The sequence below is a fragment of the Macaca nemestrina genome, chromosome 12 (assembly GCF_043159975.1).
Source record: "Macaca nemestrina isolate mMacNem1 chromosome 12, mMacNem.hap1, whole genome shotgun sequence".
Lineage (NCBI taxonomy): Eukaryota > Metazoa > Chordata > Mammalia > Primates > Cercopithecidae > Macaca > Macaca nemestrina.
Window position 1 is genome coordinate 44,719,872 of NC_092136.1, and position 24,650 is coordinate 44,744,521.

A 24,650-nucleotide genomic window follows, 5' to 3' on the forward strand; every position below is an offset into this window, starting at 1 on the left:
AGAGGCTTACAATAATCATTAAAACTAGCAGTGCTTGATGTTTTTCCTACCAAAGGGGTACTTTTAGGCATCACATGTCTCTCTTCCAAAGGAAGAGCCTGAACTTCACTTCCCATGTCTGAATTGATCAATAATTCAATCAAATGGTCACATTTTCCTTCATTAGGAAGCTTGATTCAATGGACATGTGCATCCTTTATCACACATATTCCTTGTCTGTGTTTCTTTCCTCTTTTTTTCCAGGAGACTTTAACTGTCCTTTTGTTTCCACATGCGTCTGACAGCCTGGAACAAAGCCTTTCAAACAGTGTTGATTTTCCAATGCATATGTTTCTATTAAGCATGTACCATGTCAAATCACAATGCCAGGAGTTGAGTAAATTGTATTTCAAGGACAGTGAAGGGCCGGTGGGACAAACTGACCTTCAAGTCAAATCCACTTTGATTATGCCTAACCATTCTTCTCAAAAATGTGTTTTTTAAATTAATGGAGGCCTTTATTCAAGCAATATTCATTCCAAGCCCACTTACCTTTCTGCACAAGTGAGTGAATAATCATTCACTCAATATTTATGGGGCCTCTACTCTGTGGGCTGCAGCAGTACATAATTATCTGCAGACACTTCAAAGATGTTTAAGATATTCTCTGCCCACAGGGAAATTATAATCCCTAAGGGGCAATAAACCACATATGGCCTCCATCAAGGCAATCTTTGTTAAGTCAGATGTGAGCAGGAAAAAATGTCATAATGTTTCAGAGAAGGATAAATCACTTCAAGATAACAAAAAACTATAATAGGTAGAAACTTGAGAGAAGCAGGACCCGGATCCTAGTGGGAGAAATGGAATGCCAACCGAAGAAGAAGAAGAAGAAGGAGTAAGTTTGGAGAATCCCAAATAATCTGCTACAGAAGTAACAACAGCAATAATTAACATTTATTGAACACATACCATATGCTAGGCACTTGACTAAGTGTTTTACATGCATCATCCCATTTAATCTTATAACAATTATATGAAGCTGAATTATTATCCCCACTTTACAGATGTGACAACTGAAGTTAGAGGAAGGTGGTGCACTTGTGGAAGGTACAGAGCCATAGTCTGATTGAGGCTGGAGTACTTAATCACTGTCCTGTTCCACTGTCCTCTTAAGAACAACAAATTTTAAGCACCTAGCACATGTGCAGGCATTAAACCAGACAATAGGAATATAGCAAAAAATACCATAAACATGTCCTCATTCATCCTACATTCTAGCAGGGGTGACTGACTTCGAGCACTGGGTTCCAAGGGGATATTATGATGGAGAGGGGCAGGGTGCTCTAGGAATGTATGCAGAGAAGAAACCTAACACAATATTTTAAAGAAGAGATTTGAAGGATGAGTGAGGTTGGCTGTACAAAGAGTAAGAGTCCCAAATGCTTAGAGAAGCATGTGCCCATGATATGTACAAAGAAATTAATGAAAGAAAATGTAAATGTTGGGGTCACACTTTCTCCTCTGGTTGAAAGCAGCCTAAAATTTGGATGCCGTGGTGGTCTTGTATCGAGTTCTGTTGCCATGAATGACCAGTAACACTAGCCAAATGATTTACTTTCATTAAATTCATTAGCCTAATCTGCATATAATAAGCTCTGCCTATTACACTGAGGCCCCCCACACTGCCACTCTCCAAATCCCACTCTATATTGTTTATAATTATCGAGGAACCATCACTGATTCTGCTTCATCTCTTGGTTTTGCAGCCAATGACAGACATACATCATTATGATTCACTACTGTAACTTCTTCCACAACAAGGAATAAATGGGTCACTAATAGTTCCTCAATCTCTTGTCCCTAAAATATACCCCAGCAGGTCATGCAGGTTGCCTTTGAAATTATATACCTGGACAATCTAAAAGTGCACTCCAGAGTCCTCTATTCTAAAATCTCAGAACATCAATATCTCTCACATTCACTACTGCTTACCCAACCTTGAAATTCATATAAGGAGAAATGGTATAGTGAGGGCAGCATACTCCATGTGCCTCAGACACATAGAGTCAGGTCCACTCACGGACTGGTTAAGAAGGATGGCTGAAAGGTCTTTATGAGAACTGGATGCCTTTATGTACTCCACAGGCAACACACAAAACACAGGAGAAGCCTGGGCCCTTGAGAGTGAGAACATTCCTTAAGCTTTTGTGGACAGAAGGTAGGGCCATTAGAACAGGCCTAATAGAGACTGAACGCCCAACTCTCACAGGTTCTAGCTTAGAAAGCAATTGGTTTCTTCTACAGTAGTCAACATTTAAGAGTCTTTCCTTAAGGTCTGAGGCAGCCTAGCCTTAGTGTCAGGTTTCCTCTCTGGGAAAATGTGCCTACTTCTGGAAGCCTCATAGGCCTTGATCCACTGTAGCACTTTTAGGGCCATGAATTCATGTACTCACTGAGACTGTCCTCTGTCCCCAGCCCCAACAGTTGAGCATATAGCCCTGTCTTTCCAGTCCACTTTAGCCCACGGTTGCTGGGATTTTGATCAGATCTCATCTATCAATACGCAGAGGAACTGGTCCATCTGTGAACTGCCAGTTCCTCTATTTAGGCGCTAGTTTACACTCTAATTAAGTGACTTTTTCTCAGGTCTCTTTTCTTCTCAAATTGCCTGAAATCCTCTCTCTAAAACCATTTCAATTATAAATTCACCCAAAACAATGAGGAAGACCGGGTGAGGGGGAAATCATTTGATGCCAAGACTCTTTGGGAGGGTTTAATCGAAGGGCATAAAATCTTAAACAGTACAAATAATCTCAGCTAATTTCCGTCCAGGCCAGATGACAAGGCAAGTAAGCCTGAATTAAAATTACAGATAAATGCATTTGGAACAGATGTCGGAAAGAACTTTTCCCAATACTAGAAGTCATAAAAATGCAGCAAAACCCTCCAACGTCATTGGCGACATTGAAGATACAATTAGAGCTGATTACGAGGGGAATAAAACCCTGAGGAGTATGTTAAGAATTTCGGGATGGGTCAAATGATGGGTCTGTTTTCCTGGAGTGGTCCTGCGAATACATGGTCAATATTGTTGACCTTTTTTTTTTTTTTTTTTCCATCCTTTAACTGAGAGCACCAGAAATTCATGAGCAATCTTTTTCTGCTGGGTCTACATTGATGCTTTTATTACTTCTTCCCAGGCAGGAGCCTAGATGTTATTCCAGTGCACACTCCCCTTCTCCACCTAATGGCCTCACACTTCAAGTGGGCAGGCTCCTGCTACAGCCATTACCTCAAGGTAAAGAGGAGGGTAAATGAATTTCATGTTGCCAGCACAAACTGCCATGAGGTATCAGAGAAAAGCTGCAGTGGTGATTAAGGCTGTTCGGGTGGTGCTGTTGTGTGACTGAGACCGTGAGTCCGACGAACTGCAAAGTGGCCTCTCCCTGCCAGCATCCATCACCTTGATTCCCTTTGCATGTTTCTTTCCTAGCAATTCTATAGTTCTTCTCCTATGGGTGTCCCAGCTGCTCCAATAGCCCTGTGGATTAAACCGCCCATTGACTTCGTTATGTTCATTTTTCCCTAAAGGACAAGGGAATTAGTTACAGCATCTGCCATGACACAAAATTTGAAGACAAGGTACCTGGGCCCCTAGCTTGGAGACCAGTTTGTTGATACAGTGAACACCATAAGTCAGTCAGAACCTGTTCTTATTAACTTTAAAGTCCTAGGTTTAATTCAAACAAAGAAAAAAATCAAATGTAAAGATGTAGCCTGTATCTTTCATCTTGATTACTCAATAAAAGGTGGGGCGGAGGACAGTAACCATATAAGAAAATTGGGTAAGACTCAGTTAAAAAAAATTAACTTCATAATCAAGCTAGCAAGCTATAACTTGAGGAAATCAATTATAACTCAGCAAAATGGGTTTTAACCTTATTTCATTTGTAAAATATATAAAGCCTATCAGCTAGTGCTGAAAATAAGGTCATTCATTCATTAACATGACAATGACAGAAACATTCTATGTGGGTGGACCATATCTTCATCCCTACCTTGTCTCCTGTATTTAAATAATCAATTCATAAAATGTGATCATTAAAATAAACGTTATTTTTAAAAAGACTGGAGAGCCGTATGGATATTCTATAATTAAGCAAATTGAGATCAGCAGCAAAAGCCACTCTCTGGAAGTTGTCTCAAATTCCCAGTCTAAGCCTCCCCAGGTAAGGTGGCTCATCAGAGTCCTAAAGAAAATAAACCTTGGAAAACTTCAAATGCTCCAGGCAGGCATGAGAAAGGTTTCGACTTAGACTTCTGAGGAATGACACTGTCACAGGGTAATTTCCCTCAGACTAATGACTGGATGGTCACAGTAAGAGAGAGATGATAAATATGCTAATTGAAAGGCCTTCGGTGCAGGTATTGAAAGGCCATGGCCACTTTGATTTTTGTAATCAATAACATCAGGGTGGCAGAGGCAGTACGGCTATAGCATACCACAGAGCTCATTCCCTAAAAGATGCGCCTCAGCTCATCTCGGTCCCACCTCTCTGCAAACGATGCTGCCAGCCAGTCTGTGGACAATCAGTCCACAGAGCAAACGATGCTGCCTCTCCATATGCAGGATACAAATTACTTTACACAGAAATCGAGTGTTTCTCACCTTTTCATTACTTTCTGTTTCAGAGAAGGGGAGGAGGCAAGAAGAACTGAATAATTTGCTTTAGAAGTCCACTGGGCTTTCCAGGTCTTGTCAGAACAGTAATTGTCCAACCCCCTCCTCCTCTTGTGAGTCCACTCAGAAATGTAGAGGAAAAGGCAAAAATCAAACAGAAGATAAAGAGCAAAAGTATTTCTCACAAAATTGTGAGAGACGATTATGTTACTTTTAAAGATGGAATTAAGAGATATGGAGCAAAATTCACGGGGGGGCTTAGTTCAAGATGACAGACTTTTGAACTCATCTGCATTGTTCTTTGTTAATTGTCATTTAAATTGTAGGGTTTCATGAAAAAGAGACATCTCACTATCCAGATAAATATGCCTTTCATTTCCTGATTGCCTGATGGGCAGAGCAGGCCCTAGCATGTGGACAAGTGGGCTGGATGTTCTGGGATTCTCTCTGCTATGGATCAGCAAGAAGGAAGGTCATGACAGTAGATGTTTCTGACAAGGGCCTCAGTCAACAATGCCGCCTCCTTTACTTCAGAGTCTGATTCTGAGATGGGAGTAGTACGGAAGAAATCCAAATGGTTAATTCATCTACCTCCTGTGAAAAGACCCTCCCACCATGTCTTTTCTGAAGACATGCTCTAGTTCCTGTCCAAATGTAGAGCAGTCAAAGAGCATAAAATAACTTTCTCGCACACACATACCTCTGAAGAAAACCATTAGCTTCCAAATAAAAGAGCTGACTGTTTCCTGGCTGAGAAGGAACTGGGTATGAAAAAGAAAGCTCTTGATTTCATAGATGGGCCCTGCCTAAGGTCAAATCTATGACGTCTTCCTCCTGCCTCCCACTCTTCCCTCAAAGCTGAGTCAGGTTTGGTAAACACCACTGCTTGCTAGCAATGGGAATCCTGCACGTCTGCTTCTTGTCAATGAGATGTCACATCTCTCAGCATCTTCATTGGTAACAGACACATTGCAGACAAGTGCTAACAGAAGCAGTGGCACCTGTTCTATTGCAAATTGGGTCAGGGTAATGAAATCCCTCCTGAATTTCTGTGGCCTAATCAATGATTCTGCTCTAATGAAACCATAAATCAGAAAGGATTTACATAAACTGAGTCTCACTTGGCACCCCAACAATTAGCAAGTGATGGATTTTGCATTAAATTATAAGACCTACCTAACCATTTTATTGGTTACCAATAAATGCATCACTCTGAAAATTCCACTCAATCTTTAGGTATTTCTAAAGCATACCAGCTGCAGATAAGCTTATAACCATGAAAGCAGATTCCAGGAAGATATTCTGATGTCATAGTTAGCCTATCACTAATTCTAGGGGCCATTTCTGGCTATCAACATACTACATTTTCCTAAGAATTTTACCAAAGCCCAGAGCTCTCATGACCAAGCACAGAAAGCCTAAGCTGAAAACATGCCATGGTGAAAGATACAACATTTTCATATACCAGAAGGTGCTAAGGGAGGGGTCAACAATTACAGGCTGCCACCTGTTTTTGTAAATAAAGTTTCATTGGAACATGGTCACACCCATTCGTATACCTATGGTCTGTGTTGCTTTCTTGCTAACTTTCTTCTGTTAGTTGTAACAGAAACCTCTTATCGGCAAAGCCAGAAATATTTACTTTGTAACCCTTTATAAAGAAGTTTTGCCACCCCTCTGCTACAGAAAAGATAGGAAAAAAAGCAAAATATGAGGTTACCTGAGCTAAACTGCTATGCTGCTGGGATCTCCTTAACTCTGGAAGCTTCAAAGCTCAAATTAAAAGAATACCACTTACTGGGTATTTGAGAATCTGAAGTATTTATGGTAGGTATAGTTTTAAAATAATACCTATGAGTTTAGCTGGATTTTTTAAAAGGTTTTGAACAAATCCTAGGTTCTCCTAATTCATCTAATGCTGCTTGGGTGAGTAGCTGCGGAGAGGAAGTGATACTTGAGCTGGGTTTTAAGACATAAGATCAGTTTAAGAGGCCATGAGGGGAAAGGGCGCGGGGAGGGAATATGAAAAGAATTTGGTTAATGGGTACAAAAATACAGTTAGATAAAAGGAATTTATTGAATAGTACAGTCAGGTAATTATACTGAACAATTAACTATTCTCTTTTTTCAAAATAGAAGAATTGTAACACAAAGAAAAGATCCCAACACAAAGAAAAGATCAATTTTGAGGTGATGGATATCTCAATTGCCCTGATTTGATTATTACACATTGTATATATGTATCAAAAGGTCACGTGTACACCCAAAATATGCACAACTATTATATAACAATTGAAAAATAAAAATAGGCTGGGCATGGTGGCTCATGCCTGTACTCCCTACACCTTGGGAGGCCAAGACAGGGGAATTGATTGAGGCCAGGAGTTCAAGGGCAGCTTGGGCAACATAGCAAGACCCAGTCTCTAAAAATAAATAAATAAATAAATAATTAGTTGGGTGTGATGGTGCATGCCTGTAGTCCCAGCTACTTAGGAGGCTGAGGCGGGAGGACTGCTTGGGCCCAGGAGTTCAAGGTTACAATGAGCTATGATCGTACCACTGCACTCCAGCCTGAGTGACAGAGCGAGACTCCATCTCTAAACTACTAATAATAATAAATAAAAATTTAAATAAATTTAGGGATGAAGGAAATTCCAGGAAGATGAAGCAAAACCATTTTTGCCCAATAATTAATTAGCAACCACGTGTTATTTATCTGATGCATTTTTCCTTGCAGGGAGTAAAAATGTTGCATAAAACTCTAACCTATAAGTAAGGATTCACCACACATCATTCTCTACCAGAGTATGGGAACTGGCCCAACAGACGGAGCTGAAAAGAATGCTTCCCAATCTCACTCATGAGAAAAATGTAATAATGATGATAATGATTATTATTATAAGAATTATCATTAGCATTATTATAGGAACTATCATTTATTGAACATGTGTCACATGCTAGGCATGATGGTAGGTGCTTATGCATTATCCCATTTAATCTTCACAGCATATAATTAAGTAGATACTATTATTATACTCATTTTACAATTGAGGAGACTATGACTGAGAGAGGTAAATAGGATATGCACCTTTTTAAGGAGCAGCTCAGAGTTTTGGACCCATGTTATTATCATCACACTATTCATTAAACTCTCATGACCCCCAAGGCCAGCCCCAGCCTCACCCCAAGCATGGCCCACCACCAAGCCCACTTACCTCTACAGACACGGCAGCACTGATTCTCAGGAAGAATGTGATCCTTTTCTGAGCAGTTCAAAGGAGGACACATTTCCGTAATTTTTACTAAAACTCCACCCTGGAAGCCAAATATTAGGGAAAGAAAAAGATGTTCACATTTTTAGTCAATTGAACAAACTTATAATGTTCTTTGTTAATAGCCTGCAGTGATGACAACATACAATAATTAATACTCCCAGGGATTCCACTAAAAACGATAATGCCACAAATTAAATTAATGAGACCCCTAGAATATAAGGTAAATGTCCCTTTCTATATCCTAAAAGCCTCAAATTCAACAGTTTTGAAGTATCTTCTATGGAGCAGAAGGATTCTAACAGTGATGCACTGATAAAAGTTTAACATTAACTCTTGGGCAGGTGAGGCCTAATTTATAACATTTCTTAATTTCTATGATGTAAATACTCTAGTGATGGCTGATTTTGAGCTACTAACATGGTATCACTCAAAGCAATGTTGGGAAGTTATATATAATTGAGCTTATGTGAGCTCTGGCACGCCCCTGGATAACAGGCATTGTGAAAACATTGATAGAGAGCATATCTTCCTTGCTCTTAATGAGTTCTCAGTTTGGATGGAAGGGGGAATAAAGCCTCATAAACTAGAAACCATAACACATACAGAACAGTAAGTCTAAAAAATATGCTCTAATAAAAGTATTATAATGTGTCATAGAATAATAATTAATTCTGCTCACGTTGGGAGAAATTATGAAGATGCCACATTTGGGGGAACTTGATTAGTGGAATAAAGGAAAAAGGGACTTTCCCGGCAAAGAGAGCAGAAAAGAGCCAAGGCATGCGAGCAGGAAAGGAAAGAATTGAAAGAGGATCAGTTAGCTGAGCACTAGATTTTCCCTAGATATAAAATCACTTACAATAACGTGTATCATATTCAGAAGGTGAATCTTTATGACTTTACTTCATCCAAGGTCCTTTTGGTTGACATTACTAGCATGTGTATTAAGTTTGATGCCAATTTTTAAAAAATTATTCCATTAATTACTATTTTTTTAAATGGTGAGAGTCCCTTATTTTATCTAAAATATTTACTTTTTCTCTCTCATTTTTAAGGGGATGCTTAAGTCAACCAAGAAGCAAGCTCAAGAGGAGGTGTCTCATTTAAGGCCAAAAGGTAGTTCCCAACATAGGTGGAAGAATAGGATGAAGGTGTACACTCAAGAAGGATGCAGGAGAGAGTGAGTTTTCCATCTTCAAGAGACTGTCATCCCAGTGGTTCCACATTTCTCTTGTTTGGCAAGAACTCCCACTATATCAGGAATACCCATTCTTAAATTGGAACAGTAACACAATTGTGTATGTCAAATATAAATTTCCAACTGCTCATCTTTTGGAATATTTGCACCATGGCTTCCTCTCCTTTCTCAGAATTTCCAGTCCAGACAGTCCAGTCTCTGGCATTCTTAGTCTTGTCTTTTCTTCTCCTTTTATCTGTACTCCCAATCTTTCCCAAGGTAACTCTTAACTTTCTCCCATCTTAGAATTGTCCCTAAGACCTGAGAATTGATCCTGCTATTCACTCTCTGCCCCACTTTGCAACGGCACTTCATTTTTATTCCTGAATCCAGACCATGATGGGTGGCATCTAGCCTCAAAAACTATCTCCAGTCCTAAGGCAAGTGTCCCTACCCGATGTGCCTTACTTTCTACAACAGGGAAACAAACCAGTTATTACCAATCAATAGAAGTTAGTAATCTTACTATCAGCAATTAAATGTAGAGGAAATCACAATGCTGAATTACTTACCATTACTGCCTCTAAGTCTATCCTTCAATATTTAATATATTTATTGATGATCTGCTGCCTCCTGGCATAAATAAGACTGACTGACACTGTTGAATCCTTTTGTCAGTTCTATGCGCGCACCTCTAGGTTTATCAATGCTTTGCTGCAACGGATTCACCTCTGTCACTCTCAGAGCACTGCCCTTGGGCACTGGAGCGATTTTGCCCATGCAGAGAGTTACATGCAAGTTCTACAATTCCCACAGGTATGACCCAAAGCCAATGAATGAATAGTATGGGATATTCTTTACCTCAAAGAGATAAAGAATTCTACCCTAGAGATATTCTCTGGTTTCTCCTGGGGGCACTACCTTAATAAATCACTTGTACTGAAATCCTTAGCTCAGGGTCTGCTTCTGGGAGAACCCAAACTAAGACAATTAAAATAAATTTCACTCTTGCTGTCAAAAATCAAATAGTTAAAAGATTTTTTCTAGGTGGTGAGATTCTGGAGTGATTCCCATTTTCTTCCTTACATTTTTACCTCTATATTCCAAATTGTATAAGTATATATTTTTGTAAAAACAAAATATTAAAAATGTTACTGAAGATTTTTTTAAAATAATCACTCACAAGTCTTCTATTTTTATAAAAAGGGTTTGCTCCGCTGATTAAATCAGTCAACAATTCTAATCAACCTTTAACATATTTAATGAGTAAGATCATAATCCCAAATATTTAAACGGAGAAAAACCTTTTTGCATGAATTTGAAAATAATATGAACTGTGATTACAATTGCATAAGTGCCACCAAATCCATTTAGTCCAGCTACATAATTAGGCACAAACCTTTTACAGCTTTATTTTCAAAACTATCTCTGGTAAGAAGTACCTGATAATTAACATTTTAAGTCTTTCTGATTATGGTATGTTATTTTATGATCCCTGGAGTTCTGTGTTGGTGGTAAAAATATAATTCCTCTTTTCTTTCTCATTTAGAGTGGCTTGTCTCCATGTCATTGGTCAAATATATACACTTTCAAGTTCTGTACTAATCATTGTGCACTAACCTGAATTTCTAACAACATATAAAACTTACAACTTCAAGTCAAAAATTGTTGCTAGGATAAAGAAATTTTGCAGAAAAGCAATAATTGGGCAAAATTAATAAGACTGCTAGGAGAGTTTATTCATGGTGATTTAAAAAAAATTATGTTAATTCCTGGAAACACTTGGTGAAAATATTTGAAACAAGAGTTTGTTTTTTGTCTAATTGATGGTGCTGAAGCTTTAAAATGATCCCAGGAAAATGAAAATGGAGGGATCTCCAGGCATCCTTTTGCCAACTGAAGATCTCCATCTGAATGACAGAATATCAAAAATTATTTTAGCAATTATTTTCTCAATCCTCCCAAGGATAATACTTTCATAATACCATTTTAGATGCCTAAGAGAAAGTTTAATTTATTGCATACAACAGATTCCATAGAGCACTAGGGCTTACATCGTGAGAAAAACTGCCTGGGAGAAATAAGAGGCCCTTTGATCCTATACCCATTATCCTCACTCTCTGCTGACAATATCCATTAAATATGTCCCAAAGCTCTTCCATGGCCTTTTATAAATGCTACCTTTATCAAGGGAATCAATGGGCCATAGCCTGACCAATGTGATATTCTTAGATAAACTGAAAAGTGATCAATCAATCCTTCTCAATCTGCCCCTCTAAAATTCAGAAATGAGAATTATTTCCAAGTCAGTCTAATACTATCAGGAGTGGCAGTAGAGAGGCTAAGAGAGGAGGCTGTGGGGCCAAACCACCCAGGTTCTGATCCCAGCTGGCTCACTCACTACCTATGTGGTCTTGTTCTTCTGTGCCTTGATTTTCACATCTGGGTATTACCTTCCGCACAGAATTATTATGAGGTTTCAATGAGATGAATATGATTTTTTTTTTTTTTTTGAAATGGAGTCTTGTTCTGTCAACAGGCTTGAGTGCAGCGGCGCGATCTCGGCTCACTGCCCCTCAGCCTCCCGGGTTCAAGCGATTACCCTGCCTCAGCCTCCCAAGTAGCTGGGATTACAGGCATGCGCCATCACACCTGGCTAATTTTGTATTTTAGTAGAGACGGGGTTTCACCATGTTGACCGAGATGGTATCGATCTCCTGACCTTGTGATCCACCCGCCTCGGCCTCCCAACGTGCTGAGCCCCGCTCCGGGCCAAGATAAATGTTTTAAATGCTTTAATTGTGCCTGGAAAATAATAAGTGCTCAAGAAATATTAAAAATTATTGTCAATAACTCTTATATACAAAGTAGTAAATAACTATAGAAAACACAATAAATGGAAAAATAACTTTTTTGTACAGAATAAAATTATTCACATGCACTCACACAGACACACACACTACTTATACAAGAGAATAATCAGTCTGCCCCAACTTCTTTCTAAATTATTAAAAAAAAAAAAAAAAAAAAAAAAAAAAACAGTAAAAGATGAACCCAAGTGTATAGAGCAACTGCAATGTGCCAGTAATAGTAGTAAGTGCTATTTAAATAACCGGCCGTTCAAATCCATGCCCATATCTTCTACAGGTCTCAAATGGTGCCTGCCTGGCTCTGCTTTCATAATAGACATTGAATCATAATAGTGACCCTTGCTACAGTCACCCACAGCTTCCATTCAAAATGGAAAAGGATTTGCTAATTGTAAGTGATATGGCTGATTCTGGTACCATCACCACAGTGGGCAAAATTGCCTTTAACCATCCCAGCTTTCCCTGAAGTCGAAGACAAAAGCAAGGATTTTAGAATCCAACCTTTTTCCCTTCCTAGAAGTAAAGCAATGTTCAGAGAGCATGGTATCTGTCTTAAATTCAAAGAGGACATGTATGGTCATATGGAATAACAAAAATAGCTCACATTTATTGAGGATGGTCTTTGTGGTAAGCACTGTACTAAGTTCTCCATGTGTTTTATCTCATTTAATCCATATGACATCCTTGTGTGATAATGTGCCACCTATAGGATATTGACCACCCCACCTGCTCCCCTACTCCCAGCCCTGAGAGCTTCCTTGTCAATCAAGAGATCATTAAATCCCTTGCTATCACACCATCCTTGCCCCTGCCACAGAGTGGAGAGCCTCTACACCCAAATAAGAGCCACCAAATCCATTTGGTCCAGCTGAGAGGTGACAACGTGCTAGGAGCCCTCACTCTCAGCGCCTCCTCAGCCTCAGCATCCACTCTGGCGGGGCTTGAGGAGCTCTTCAGCCCGCCACCGCACCGTGGGATCCCCTCTCCAGGCTGGCTGAGGCCGGAGCCTCCTCCCTCTGCTTGCGGGGAGGTGTGCAGGGAGAGGCGCAGGCGGGAAGGGGCCCAGTTAGAGTTCCCAGGGGGCACCCACGCAGGCGCGGGCTTGGCTGCCCCGCACACCAAGCAGCCAGCCGGCGCCGCTGGCCCAGGGCAGTGAGGGGCTTAGCACCTGAGCCAGCAGCTGCAGAGGTTGGACCGGGTCCCCCAGCAGTGCCGGCGGGCTGGAGCGGCACTTAAATTGTCCCTGAGCCTTAGCTGCCTCACCACAGGGCAGGGCTCGGGATATGCAGCCGGCTATGTCTGAGCTCCTCCCCCTGTGGTGGGCTCCCCCGCAGCCTGAGTGCCCCCTGCTACGTGGTGCCCGGTCCCATGGACAGCCAGCCCAAGGGCTGAGGATTGCAGGCCTGGCTTGGGACTGGCAGGCAGCTCCACCTGCAGCCCCTGTGCAGGATCCACTGGGTGAAGGCAGCTGGGTTTCTGAACTGGATGGGGACTTGGAGAACTTTTACATCTAGCCAGAGGATTGTGTGTGCACCAATCAGCACTCTGTGTCTAGCTCAGGGTTTGTAAATACACCAATCAGCACTCTGTGTCTAGCTCAGGGTTTATGAACACAGCAATTGGTACTCTGTATCTAGCTAACCTAGTGGAGACTTGGAGGACTAGCACTCTGTGACTCTGTGTCTAGCTCAAAGATTGTAAATGCACCAATCAGCACTCTGTGTCTAGCTCAGGGTTTGTAAATACACCAATCAGTACCCTGTGTCTAGCTCAAGGTTCGTAAATACACCAATTGGTACTCTGTATCTAGCTAACTCTGTTTCTAGTTAACTAGCACTCTGTGACTCTGTGTCTAGCTCAAGGATTGTAAATGCACCCATCAGCACTCTGGCAAAATGGACCAATCAGCTCTCTGTAAAGTGGACCAATCAGCTCTCTGTAAAATGGACCAATCAGCAGGATGTAGGTGGCCTCAGATACGGGAGTAAAAGCAGGCTGCCCAGCCAACCAGCTGTAACCCGGCTGGGGTTCCCTTCTACACCGTGGAAGCTTTGTTCTTTTGCTCTTTTCAATAAATCTTACTGTTGCTCACTCTTTGGGTCCACGCTGCCTTTAAGAGCTGTAACACTCACCGTGAAGGTCTGCAGCTTCACTCCTGACAGTGAGACCATGAACCCACCAGAAGGAAGAAGCTCCAGACATATCTGAACGTCTGAAGGAACAAACTCCGGACACACCATCTTTAAGAACTGTAACACCCACCACGAGGATCCGCGGCTTCATTCTTGAGTCAGTGAGAAGTCAGTGAGACCAAGAACCCACCAATTCCAGACACACAGCTACATAATTAGGCACTGATGCAGTACCCACTGCATCAGTACCCACTGATGCAGAGAGACCACCACACGTGCGTACCCACCAGACCATCCGGACTTGTGGAATCTCTGGCATTCCCAGCAGCAGACAAGAGGGCAAGAATGGAAATCAAAATAGGGAGGTTCAAGGAAGCTAACCTTTAGGGTACAGTCTGGCCAATGAGAGACAGAATATAGGGAAAGTCCTTCCTAGTCCTCCATAAAGAACAAAATTCAAGCTCTTCTTTGATTAGTATCTCCCTGAGTGCTTCTGCAAGTCTCTAAATGCCTCATTCTTTTCAATCTTTAAAATGCATTCCTGTCTGTTTTCCCAGAGGTGTGATGAAAAGAAAATGAAACAATGTAAGTAAGAGCACTTGCAAGGATGGTCTTTTCTGAGACACAGTGATTTCTGTCAGCTTGTCAGGAGATGCCTCACAAGGCCAGTTGTGCTTTGTTGTGGGGTTCTGGCTTTTCTGCTATGCACCATCTTGTACTTGCTCTCCTGCCTTTCCTTCCATACTTCCTTCTGTCTGTGCCTCACTCTTGCATTCCTAGGACTATACCCTTCCCCCTCCTCTATCCACCCCCATGACCACCAAAGAATAAATAAAGCATCAACACAAATACCTAGGCCTCAGGCTCTATTTTCTAGAAACCAGGATCAGATAGGTAAGAAGTGTTACTATTCTGACCAGTGTATCCCAGCTCATGTTAGGCAGAAAAGGGATGGGTTTGACAGTTCAACACAAGGCACTAGGCAAAATATTCCACATTCCTCCAGGGCTAGTGATTATGCCTGTAATTATCTTCCATTATGTTGCAGTGGGAGTGGTGAGGTGAGAAAAAATACCATGCAGGAGGAAGTAATAATCTAAAGTGATGTTCTCCAACCCAGCTCTTACTAGAACCCAATGGGGGAAAAGAACACAAGGAACTCTGAACTTCATTAACAATTAGGTAAAATTTCAGGATTTAAACCCAGGTCCACCTGACTGCAGATTTTGACCTTTCAACCACAATGCTACATTGTAAGAGTAATTAGACTCACCCTCTTACCCTCCAGAGGGAAGAAGTAAAGCCACTGGATAGAAGTTACAGGGGGGATAGATTTTCACCCAACTAAAGGAATTCTCTGATTCCTAATGTTTTTCAGCCATGGAAATCCACTAACCTATTAGGTTAGTAACTTCCCATTATGATATGTTGGAGGTGGGTTTTGTTTTGTTTTGTTTTACTTTTTTTTGAGATTGACGTCTCACTCTGTCGCCCAGGCTGGAGTGCAGTGGCACAATCTCAGCTCACTGCAACCTCTGCCTCCTGGGTTCAAGCAATTCTCCTGCCTCCGCCTCCGGAGTAGCTGGGATTACAGGCATGCACCACCATGCCCAGCTAATTTTTGTATTTTTGGTAGAGACGGAGTTTCACCATGTTGCCCAGACTGGTCTTGAATTCCTGACCTCAGGTGATCCGTCCGCCTCAGCCTCCCAAAATGCTGGGATTACAGGCATGAGCCACCAGGCCTGGCTGCAGGTGGGTATTTTTAAGTAGAAAATTATATAACAAAGTCTTACTATGATAGCTGGTCTCCAAAGATGCCTGTCTACCTAATGAATCATGCCTCCTGGTATTCTTGCCCTTGTATTGTCTGCCTCTACAATAAATCTGGCCTGGGCCTATATAGCCTTTAGAATGTTGAAGAAATGATGTTCCAGTTTTGGAGACCAGGTTATAAGAAATATTGGTGCTTTCACCTTGGTCTTTGGAAAGCTTATTCTGGGAGAACCTGACCAGCATGTGAGAAATCCCTGAGACCACCATGGTATAAAGAAGCCCAAGGGGCCAGGTGCAGTGGCTTACGCCTGTAATCCCACCACTGTGGGAGGCCAAGGCAGGTGGATCACGAGGTTAGGAGTTCAAGACCAGCCTGGCCAACATGGTGAAACCCCATCGCTACTAAAAATACAAAAATTCGTTGGGCATGATGACGTGGCTGTAATTCCAGGTTCTCAGGAGGCTAAGGCAGGAGAATTGCTTGAACCCAGGAGGCAGAGGTTGCAGTGAGCCGAGACTGTGCTACTGCACTCCAGCGTGGGAGACAGAGCGAGACCCAGTATCAGAAAAGAAAAAGAAAAAAAAAAAAAGCCAAAGGTAGACATGTCTAGGGGCTGTAGAGAACAAGGAACACTCATACACACACACACACACACACAGAGAGAGAGAGAGAGAGAGAGAGAGAGAGAGAGAGAGAGAGAGAGAGAGAGCGCACCTGAGAGAAATCTCTTTCTATTCATCTTTGCTGAGGTGCTAGACACAAAAATAAAATAGCCATCTTTGAGAGCCAGCCATGTCAAGCCTTCATAGGATTCCAGCTCCAGCAGCCATCGGATTGCAATTGCATGTGAGAACCCAAGTGAGAATCATTAAGCTGAGCCCATTCAACCCATGCAACCACGAGAAATAATCATAAAATATAAGTTTTAGCCACTAAGTTTTAGAGTTTGTGTAGATAGCCAAAATACAATCAAACTCAACACGTCTAAACCTGGTCTCATTTGCTCTTCATTCCCTCCTCACCCACAAAACATGTTCCTCCTCCTGAATGTCCCTCTTCCTGCATCAGTGTCTCGTCATCACCTAATGAAGAGAGCATTTATCACGTTTTGGCTTCTTTTGATCCAGTCTCCCTTCCCATGAGTACACAGTGTTCTTGGGGAATGTTTTCTCCATTGCATGCAGTCTTAATGGGGTGGTAATTCCAGGTAACCAGCTCCTTACACAGAGGATAAAGGAGTTGAATTCTTCCCCATCCTGAACAATCAGAGCTTGGACATATGATCCAAACTTCGCTAATCATATGTCCTCTCTCTGAACTTTAAATCTTGTATAAGTGACTCCAGGACAGTAGAAATGATTGAAAGTCACTCATCACAGCAGCAATGTGCTTGCCAGGATCCCCGCTAGTAGGCCATTGCTATGGTTTCTGCTTCCTAACTTCTGGGACTCTGGTTTCTATCAAGTATCAAGCCTGGTCTGGACTTTTGAGGATTCTGCGAGTCCCCCAATATCATTTCAATAACATTGTCATTTTAACCTACGTTAGCCACGGGAGGTTTTGGCTACTTGGGAAAACAGAAACTGGTATTCCCTGCAACTCTACCAGGAACCTGAACATCATCTGGGTTTCTCTTCCCCATCATATTAGCCTTCCCCAAACCCAATCACTCGAGTCCTTTCAATTCCATTTTTCAAACAGCTCTCGAATCTCCTTTCCTGTACATCTTCACTATCACTGCCTTCAATCATAACCTTAGGTGATTTCTTACAATTATTCAAATTAATCTGGTGCTCCTCCAATCACTCCTCCCATTGCAATCACAGTGACCTTTGGAAATGCATGGCTGCTCGTAACACACACACACACACACACACACACACACAGAGAGAGAGAGAGAGAGAGAGAGAGAGAGAGAGCGCGAGAGCGAGCGCAAGCTTCATGAACTCTCATCTCCATTAAGATCAAGTCCAAACTAGTTTCATTCTCACCTGTTCTGTCTATCTGTCCAGGTTCATCTCTCATCACTCTCCCACATGTCCTCTAGAACTTCACCCAAGTCAAATTATTTGCAGGTCCCTAAGTAAAACCTGCTGTCTTTATTGCTTTAGGCATTTGTAAGTGCAATTCCTTTTGTTTGGAATGTGCCTTCTCCCTCATCTACCTAGGAAGCAATTATTGGTTAAGTAATCACTCACCCAAATACTTGCATGGCTGGCTCCCACACCTTACCCAGGGCTTTGTTCCAAACTTACATTTCCGAGAGGTCTTCTTAGTCCACCCATCCCCACCTCAGACCTCTCTATTCCTTCAGCCTACTTCATACTTTTATAGAATTTGGCTTTATATTATATGTTTAATTCTTACTATCTCCCTCACTACTCTGCAAGTTCTATAAAGACAGTGACTATGTTTTGTTCACTGTTGTATATCCAGACACTATAATGCTGTCATATAGCATTTGCTTAATGCATATTTGTTGAATGATTATTGAATGAGATCTATGATTTTATACACCTTATTTCAAGTAATACATAGGACGGGCAGGCAGGAGAAAGAGGCATTTTTAACAGTATATCAGCCCTCTGGGAGTAGAATTAGTATTATCACAACTAGCATCGCAGACTGATTCCCCTAACACCAACTCAAAACCTTTTCCCGGGGCCACCCACCAGCCTCCCTAACTAATAGTAGCTGTTAGTTCTTTCTCCTCTCACATCCTTGCCTTAATAGCTTCTTCCAAGGCTACCTGACCCACAGCTGACCACAAGCTAACCACATAAATGACAGTGGCTGGATCCTCCCCATCCTGTACTCCAGCCCACCGCAGAGAGTTCCACCCCTCAGGGACCTATCCAGGCCAATATGCCCCACTCAAGAACCTTATCTAAAGCCCACACATCTATCTATTCGTTTTCCAGAAGTGATAGGGACCATAAAATTAACACTTACTCGGCATTCCCGACAGCTCTTGGTTAAAATCCGCTGGCCTTCTGCAAGAACTTTTCCTCCATAGATACATTTTGCTGTAATAAAACATAAAAATGGGTCAGACAGTCCTGCTGTGCCACAAAATGACCTCAGAGGTACCTTCCAACTCCAACAGATTCCACAGAAACCTAGATCTCTGCTTCTGAGCAATACAAATCTCTTTGTCTAAAGTGAAAGACATGGGAATTGTGTGGAGGATAACCCTTAAATCTCCCAGGCAGGCCTCATCATGATTGTGTTTGCCCAGCCTTTACAGCCAGGATATACAATTATTTCAATGTTACAGTTGCCAAAGGAACTAGAGAATGAATTGATGTAGTAAGAAGCTAAAACAAGAAAGAACTGGTGGCAATCACTGTGGAGTACAATTAGCAGTAGCTTTGATTCAGACACTCCAGCTAAAACAAACAACTGGGTGAAAGGGGACTCACATATACTCCATTCCTCAGAACCTCAGCCACAATGGAGAAGGACACCGTTTCTTCTTCCTTGTGATCATGGGCGTGGGCGTGAGAAATACACATGAGACAAGTGAGAAATACCAGGAAAGCCTGTAAAGTGCTAGATCAATGCACTAGAGAGAATGCCTTTGGAAAGGTGAGTTTAAAAGGCTGCCAGGAAGGGCAGGGGGGTGAACTTGCAGAAAATTTCAAAGAGAAATATAAATGGAGCCCCTACCACTCAATTTAGATTGCACTGAAACTCATTTCTTGACTTAACTGGCTGACTCACTTTTAAGCAAGTACAGCTTATGTCAATTTGATATGATCCTAATATAACACCACCAAATTCTCCATCCACTTCAACAGGAAAAAAGCAGCAAATATCTGGTCGCTCCCTCTCCTGCCCTGATGAGGACCCTTCTAGCCCCAGCTCTAGGAGGAACAGAAGCAATGATATGCACTCTAAGAGATCTCTCCCACTAATTCAGTGTTGGTCTTATAGAACCACCTCACCTTTCAGAACCCCTATATCTGTATCTGTTAAAAATGGGCTGATTAAATCTGGTGGTTTTCTAGTTATAAAATCCTCTGGTTTTCATGGGATGTTCATTCTTCATTCAAATAATATTTTAGTGTTACTAAAGGGCAGGCAACATGCTAACTGGTGATATAATGTTTCAAGAACCAAAGCTGTTTTCTCATGGAGCTTACAATCAGGGAAACGGACAGTAATTACATAATCACATCAGTGAATGTATAATTACTAAGTGAGGCAAGTGCTATGTTTGCAGATAAAGAACCTAGACCCCTTTTGATGTTGAGGGGCAAGATACGAAAGGCAAAGAGGGTGACCAGGTGAGAAATAGGGCTTTCATTCCTCCCTTCCAATAAAATAAAATAGTAGTCATCTAGTCCATTTTAGCCACAGGAAGAAGTCCAGGGACATGCTTTGCTTAACATCATACCCTGTAGTCGATGCTGTGGCATGTGGAGATCTACTTCCATGAGCAAAGGATACATTCTTACAACTGCTGTGACAGCTGGCAACTAACAGCTCTCCCCTGAATGGAGATCTAAGACTTGTATAGGGCTGTAGAGAGCCACCTTGCCCAAGGTGAAGAACATGGTACACAGTCCTGGCCCCCTTTCTCCAAACTGAGGACAACTCTGACGGGCCATTCCAGCTCCAAAGCTCCCTGTAGGAATGAGTTCAGTATGTGTTGTCACCACTGCAGCTCAACTTCTCCTTCTGCCCAATTCTTCTTCCTTCACCACCTCACTCCTATCCCAGAATTGATTCTCAGAGCACTTCCTAATAAGGTACATGTAAATCTCTATTTCAGAGCCTGCTTCCCCTCAGAACCTGACCTGTAGCCACCTCACTCCCCACCCAAATATGTTCCACTCCTGCATTCTCCTCTCAGTGAATGGCAATGGCACAGGTATCCATCCCAGCTCCCACACCCCAGTGCCTGGCATCCTTCTAATCTCTCTGTCTTATACAACTCCATGTCCAATCAGTGTCCAAATCCTATCAATGTTCCCTTCTTAAGTTTCTCAAGTCAACCTCCTCCTCTCCATTCCCCACCCTCTGCCCGCAGACACTGTCTTTGTTCAGGCTGTCATCGTCCCTCTTCTTCAGTACTACCACAACCTCCTAGCTCTCCCATGTCCTAGTCTCTCCTAGCTCTCCCATGTTCTAGTCTCAATCTTCACCAGTCCTTCCCCATATAACAGTCAGACATACATTTTTTTAAGTGCAAACATGAGGCCCTGCTTAAAATCAGGGTCCCTAAAGCTCTCAGAATAAAGTCCAAAATCCTTAGTTCAACAAACAAGGCCATTCATGAGGCTTCTTATCTCCCAAAGTTCACAGCCCACCATTTCCTGTGATTTCACTCACCCTCCCAAACACTCACACCTCCACATACGTTCTAGACACGCTTTCTCTCTCACTTCCAGGCCTTACATATACTGTTCTCTTTCTCAGAAACACCAGCAGAGCACCCCACCCACCTTCCACTGGCAACCTCCCCCTCTATACACCCATAAGCTTCCGGGCTTCCGCTTAGGGCTGACTTCCCTCAGAACTTGTTCTTACCCTTAAACACTGGTTAATCGTCCTCACTTCTTTATTCTATTGTACTTTGGACCTAATCCCAACAGAATATATATCACATGACATCCTAATTTCCCATTTAATTGTACACCCCACCATGTCCCTGCTGCTAATTGCAGCCTCCATGAGGGTAGGGACAATGCCTATAATTTTATCTCCAGCCCCAAGCCCCATGCCTCAGGACTTATTGTGAGTGATAATAAATCATTTTCAAATTAATGAGCCTCTAGTAGGTAGCAAAAAATAAATTTCTTGATCCACAGATAAGAGTTATTTCTGGCATTCAATACAACTTCAAACATTAAAAGTAGATACCAAAAAAATGGAGAATTAATATAATTGTCTGGATAGGTCCTTCACTAAACAAAATCTATCCCTGATCATCTTTTATACCTCAATTTTGTAGATAAATCGGCTGACCATGACTTGTGGATCCTAATGAGAGCTGGATTTCCCACTGTGCCTGTATGGGGAGACCACACCTCCAAGGTCTGGAATTCCTGTCTAATAAACTCCCACACTCCCAAATGTGGCTGCTGCCAACTTGGCAAGGCAGCATGTTCCAGAGTGACAGTTCTGCTAAGTGCACTGTTGTCAAATCTGCCATCTGCTTCTTGGCCCAAGCTGGGAAGCAAAGAAATAGACATTTGTTCTTCCTTTGCCCCTTGCCACTCCCACAATGGTATTAACACATTTGCTCCCCTGCCTTAAGGCACTTGTCCAAATCCTCTCTTCCCCTTTGAGAGGCTCATCTCAGAACTCCTAATCGGTAGATAAAAATGCCTCATTGTTTACTTTCACACCACACATGGAGACACATCCACCCCTCAAATCCACCCGTCTCTTATAAAAATTAAATGTCCACTGAACTTTATGTCCTCACATAGCAGGTTGCTTTGGTGCTGGCGAATGAGATCAACATGTTACTGCATGCCTCAACCATCTGCAGTTTGGCACTGGTGAAAAATGTATGTATCTATGAAATTATCTTAGGACGACTTTCAGGATCACCACTGGAGGTCACAAGAATTTCTCCTGCTCTCTCATACTCATCCTCACTTCTCTGACAACAGCCCTCCTTCCCTGCCATTGCATTCCTATGCCTAACATCAGTCCTCATTATCCAACCTCTTGATCTATAGCCAAAAGGCATTTTTTTATGTCTGAGGAAATTCAAGCATAAGGTGAGTCAGGCTCTGGTGCGTTTGGCTGGGGCATTTGGGACTCCATTCCAACAGCTTTCAGTGTAATTAGAAATGTAAATGAATACCTAAAGCTCTTCATATCACACTGGTGACATGCAAACTAGAATATTTTGCAGTGCCCAAACACAAAATTGAAACCTAGCACCAACACACATTTCTCCATTATGTCAGAAACAAATGTACTAAGGATATAAAGAGTTATGCAGTGTATCTTTTTGCACCCACAGACACCTGGCCCTTCAATTTTGACCTTGATTTGTCTGGTGCAATAATTGAAGACTTTTGCCATTCAGGTGCACACTGAATAACCAATTGACAGGTACAGCTTGACGTCCCTGTCAGATGTGGATGTAAGGTTTCCCTATCTTTATTTAGGTATTTGTACCCTGCACACACTTCAGCCATCCGTTGGTACTCAGCGGCCTAGAATGTCAAAATCAGCACAGTGTTTTACACTTCAAAGGAGAGTGGCAGATCTCCTCCCTTAGTGAGCATCCTTCCTCCCTTAGTGAGCTGATTCACAGCCTTGGCTTCAGATACCACCTCTATGAGCAAGACACCCACATCAAACTAGTTGTCCTCAGGCATCTCTAACTCAAACATGTCAAACGGAATGTACTGCTCCCCAAACTGCTTCCTCCACCTGTCTTATTTCTGTTAATCACACCATGAGTCTCCCACATGCTCTTGTTCAAAACCTGGCAATTTCTCCCTTGCAGATGCTCTGTCCCTGATCCATTTGTCTCATGCAAAACAGTACCTGTGGAGTATCTCTAATGTGCCAGCTCCTTTGGTTGTCACCCACACCCTTCCCTTCCTTTGCATCTTCCCAGGCTGTGCCTGCCTGCCAGCCTCAACACCTCCACCTGGAATACGCCCAAGTTCCATACCCCCCACCACCTCCAGCTCTCTTGATGCAGTAGCCTTTCTAAAAGCACATCTTTGATTATGCCACAACTCTGCATTAAAACCTTGATTGGAGTACCAAAACCAACATTGGTTTATTTCCATGATTTTGTGTGTGCAATTCCCTCTGGCAGTTATGTTCTTATCTACTTTGTACGCCTGGAAAACTCTTCATTTGTCAATACCCTGCTCAGCTGTTGCCTATGATGTTTTCTTAACACACACATACATATGTACGTTTCAGATGGAGTTAATTACTCCCTTCTCTGTGTGCCTTCTATGTCTTCCATAGTGTTAATGTGAAATAATGCTCTTTATTGTAACAGAGATCTCTCTGGAGAACAATGGGTAGAGCCAACAGGTCAAGAGCATCCCACTGGGTTCTGAAGCCAGACTGCCAGGGCTTTATTTTGGCTCCCCGAAAACTGAGAGACCTTGGACAAGTCACTTCTCCTCTCTGGGTTTCACCTCCTCATGTGTAAAATGGGGATAATAGTGGAGCCTACCACTTAGAGTTGTTGGAAGAATTAAATGAATTAATATATATAAAAGGTTAAATACAGTGCCTGTCAGAGTAAATGATCCATATGTGTCACCTGTTGCCCCCAGAACTGACAATAGTGGCAGAAGGACCTCAGTAAGAATTACTGAATGTCTTCACCATCTTCATCATCCATCCGCCACTCAGGTTTGCAGCTCTATTTCAAACTCTTACCTACAAAAATCCTGTGTTATCATCAAATACACTATTCCCCTTTCCCTCTTCCACTCTTATTCCTTCACACATACTGTTTTGCATGGAAGAAATATTTTTTTCTCCATCTTCCTCACTCCTTCTATCTCTGGTAGATCTCAAATCTGTCTACCAAAATAATACAGATTTCAGGATGTTGCTGCCTGGAGATTGTGATTATGCAGGTCTAGGTGGAGCCCTGGAAACCTCCAAGTGTAAGAAGTTCACCAGAGAATTTTAACATGCAACTAGGTATATTAAACATGCCCTGAATAGAGCAGACACCTAACAAATGTTTGAGGAATGAAACTCCCTATTTTCTGTACCGCCCATGGATGCTTAGATAAAGTTCTTTCCTA

At 42.1% G+C, this 24,650-nt stretch overlaps 1 protein-coding gene across 3 annotated transcripts in view; it reads right to left on the minus strand.

The window, feature by feature from the left end:
* LOC105487015 (neural EGFL like 1) overlaps window positions 1-24,650 on the minus strand; it is a 934,667-nt gene that overhangs the window by 641,097 nt on the left and 268,920 nt on the right. For all 3 annotated transcript variants that reach the window (XM_071074963.1, XM_011750278.3, XM_011750280.3), the window contains exons 10-11: window positions 18,847-18,920; window positions 7,879-7,978 (exon numbers count right to left, since the gene is read on the minus strand). In XM_071074963.1, the coding sequence (XP_070931064.1) occupies window positions 7,879-7,978; window positions 18,847-18,920 (174 nt within the window). The remainder of the gene's footprint in view (window positions 1-7,878; window positions 7,979-18,846; window positions 18,921-24,650) is intronic.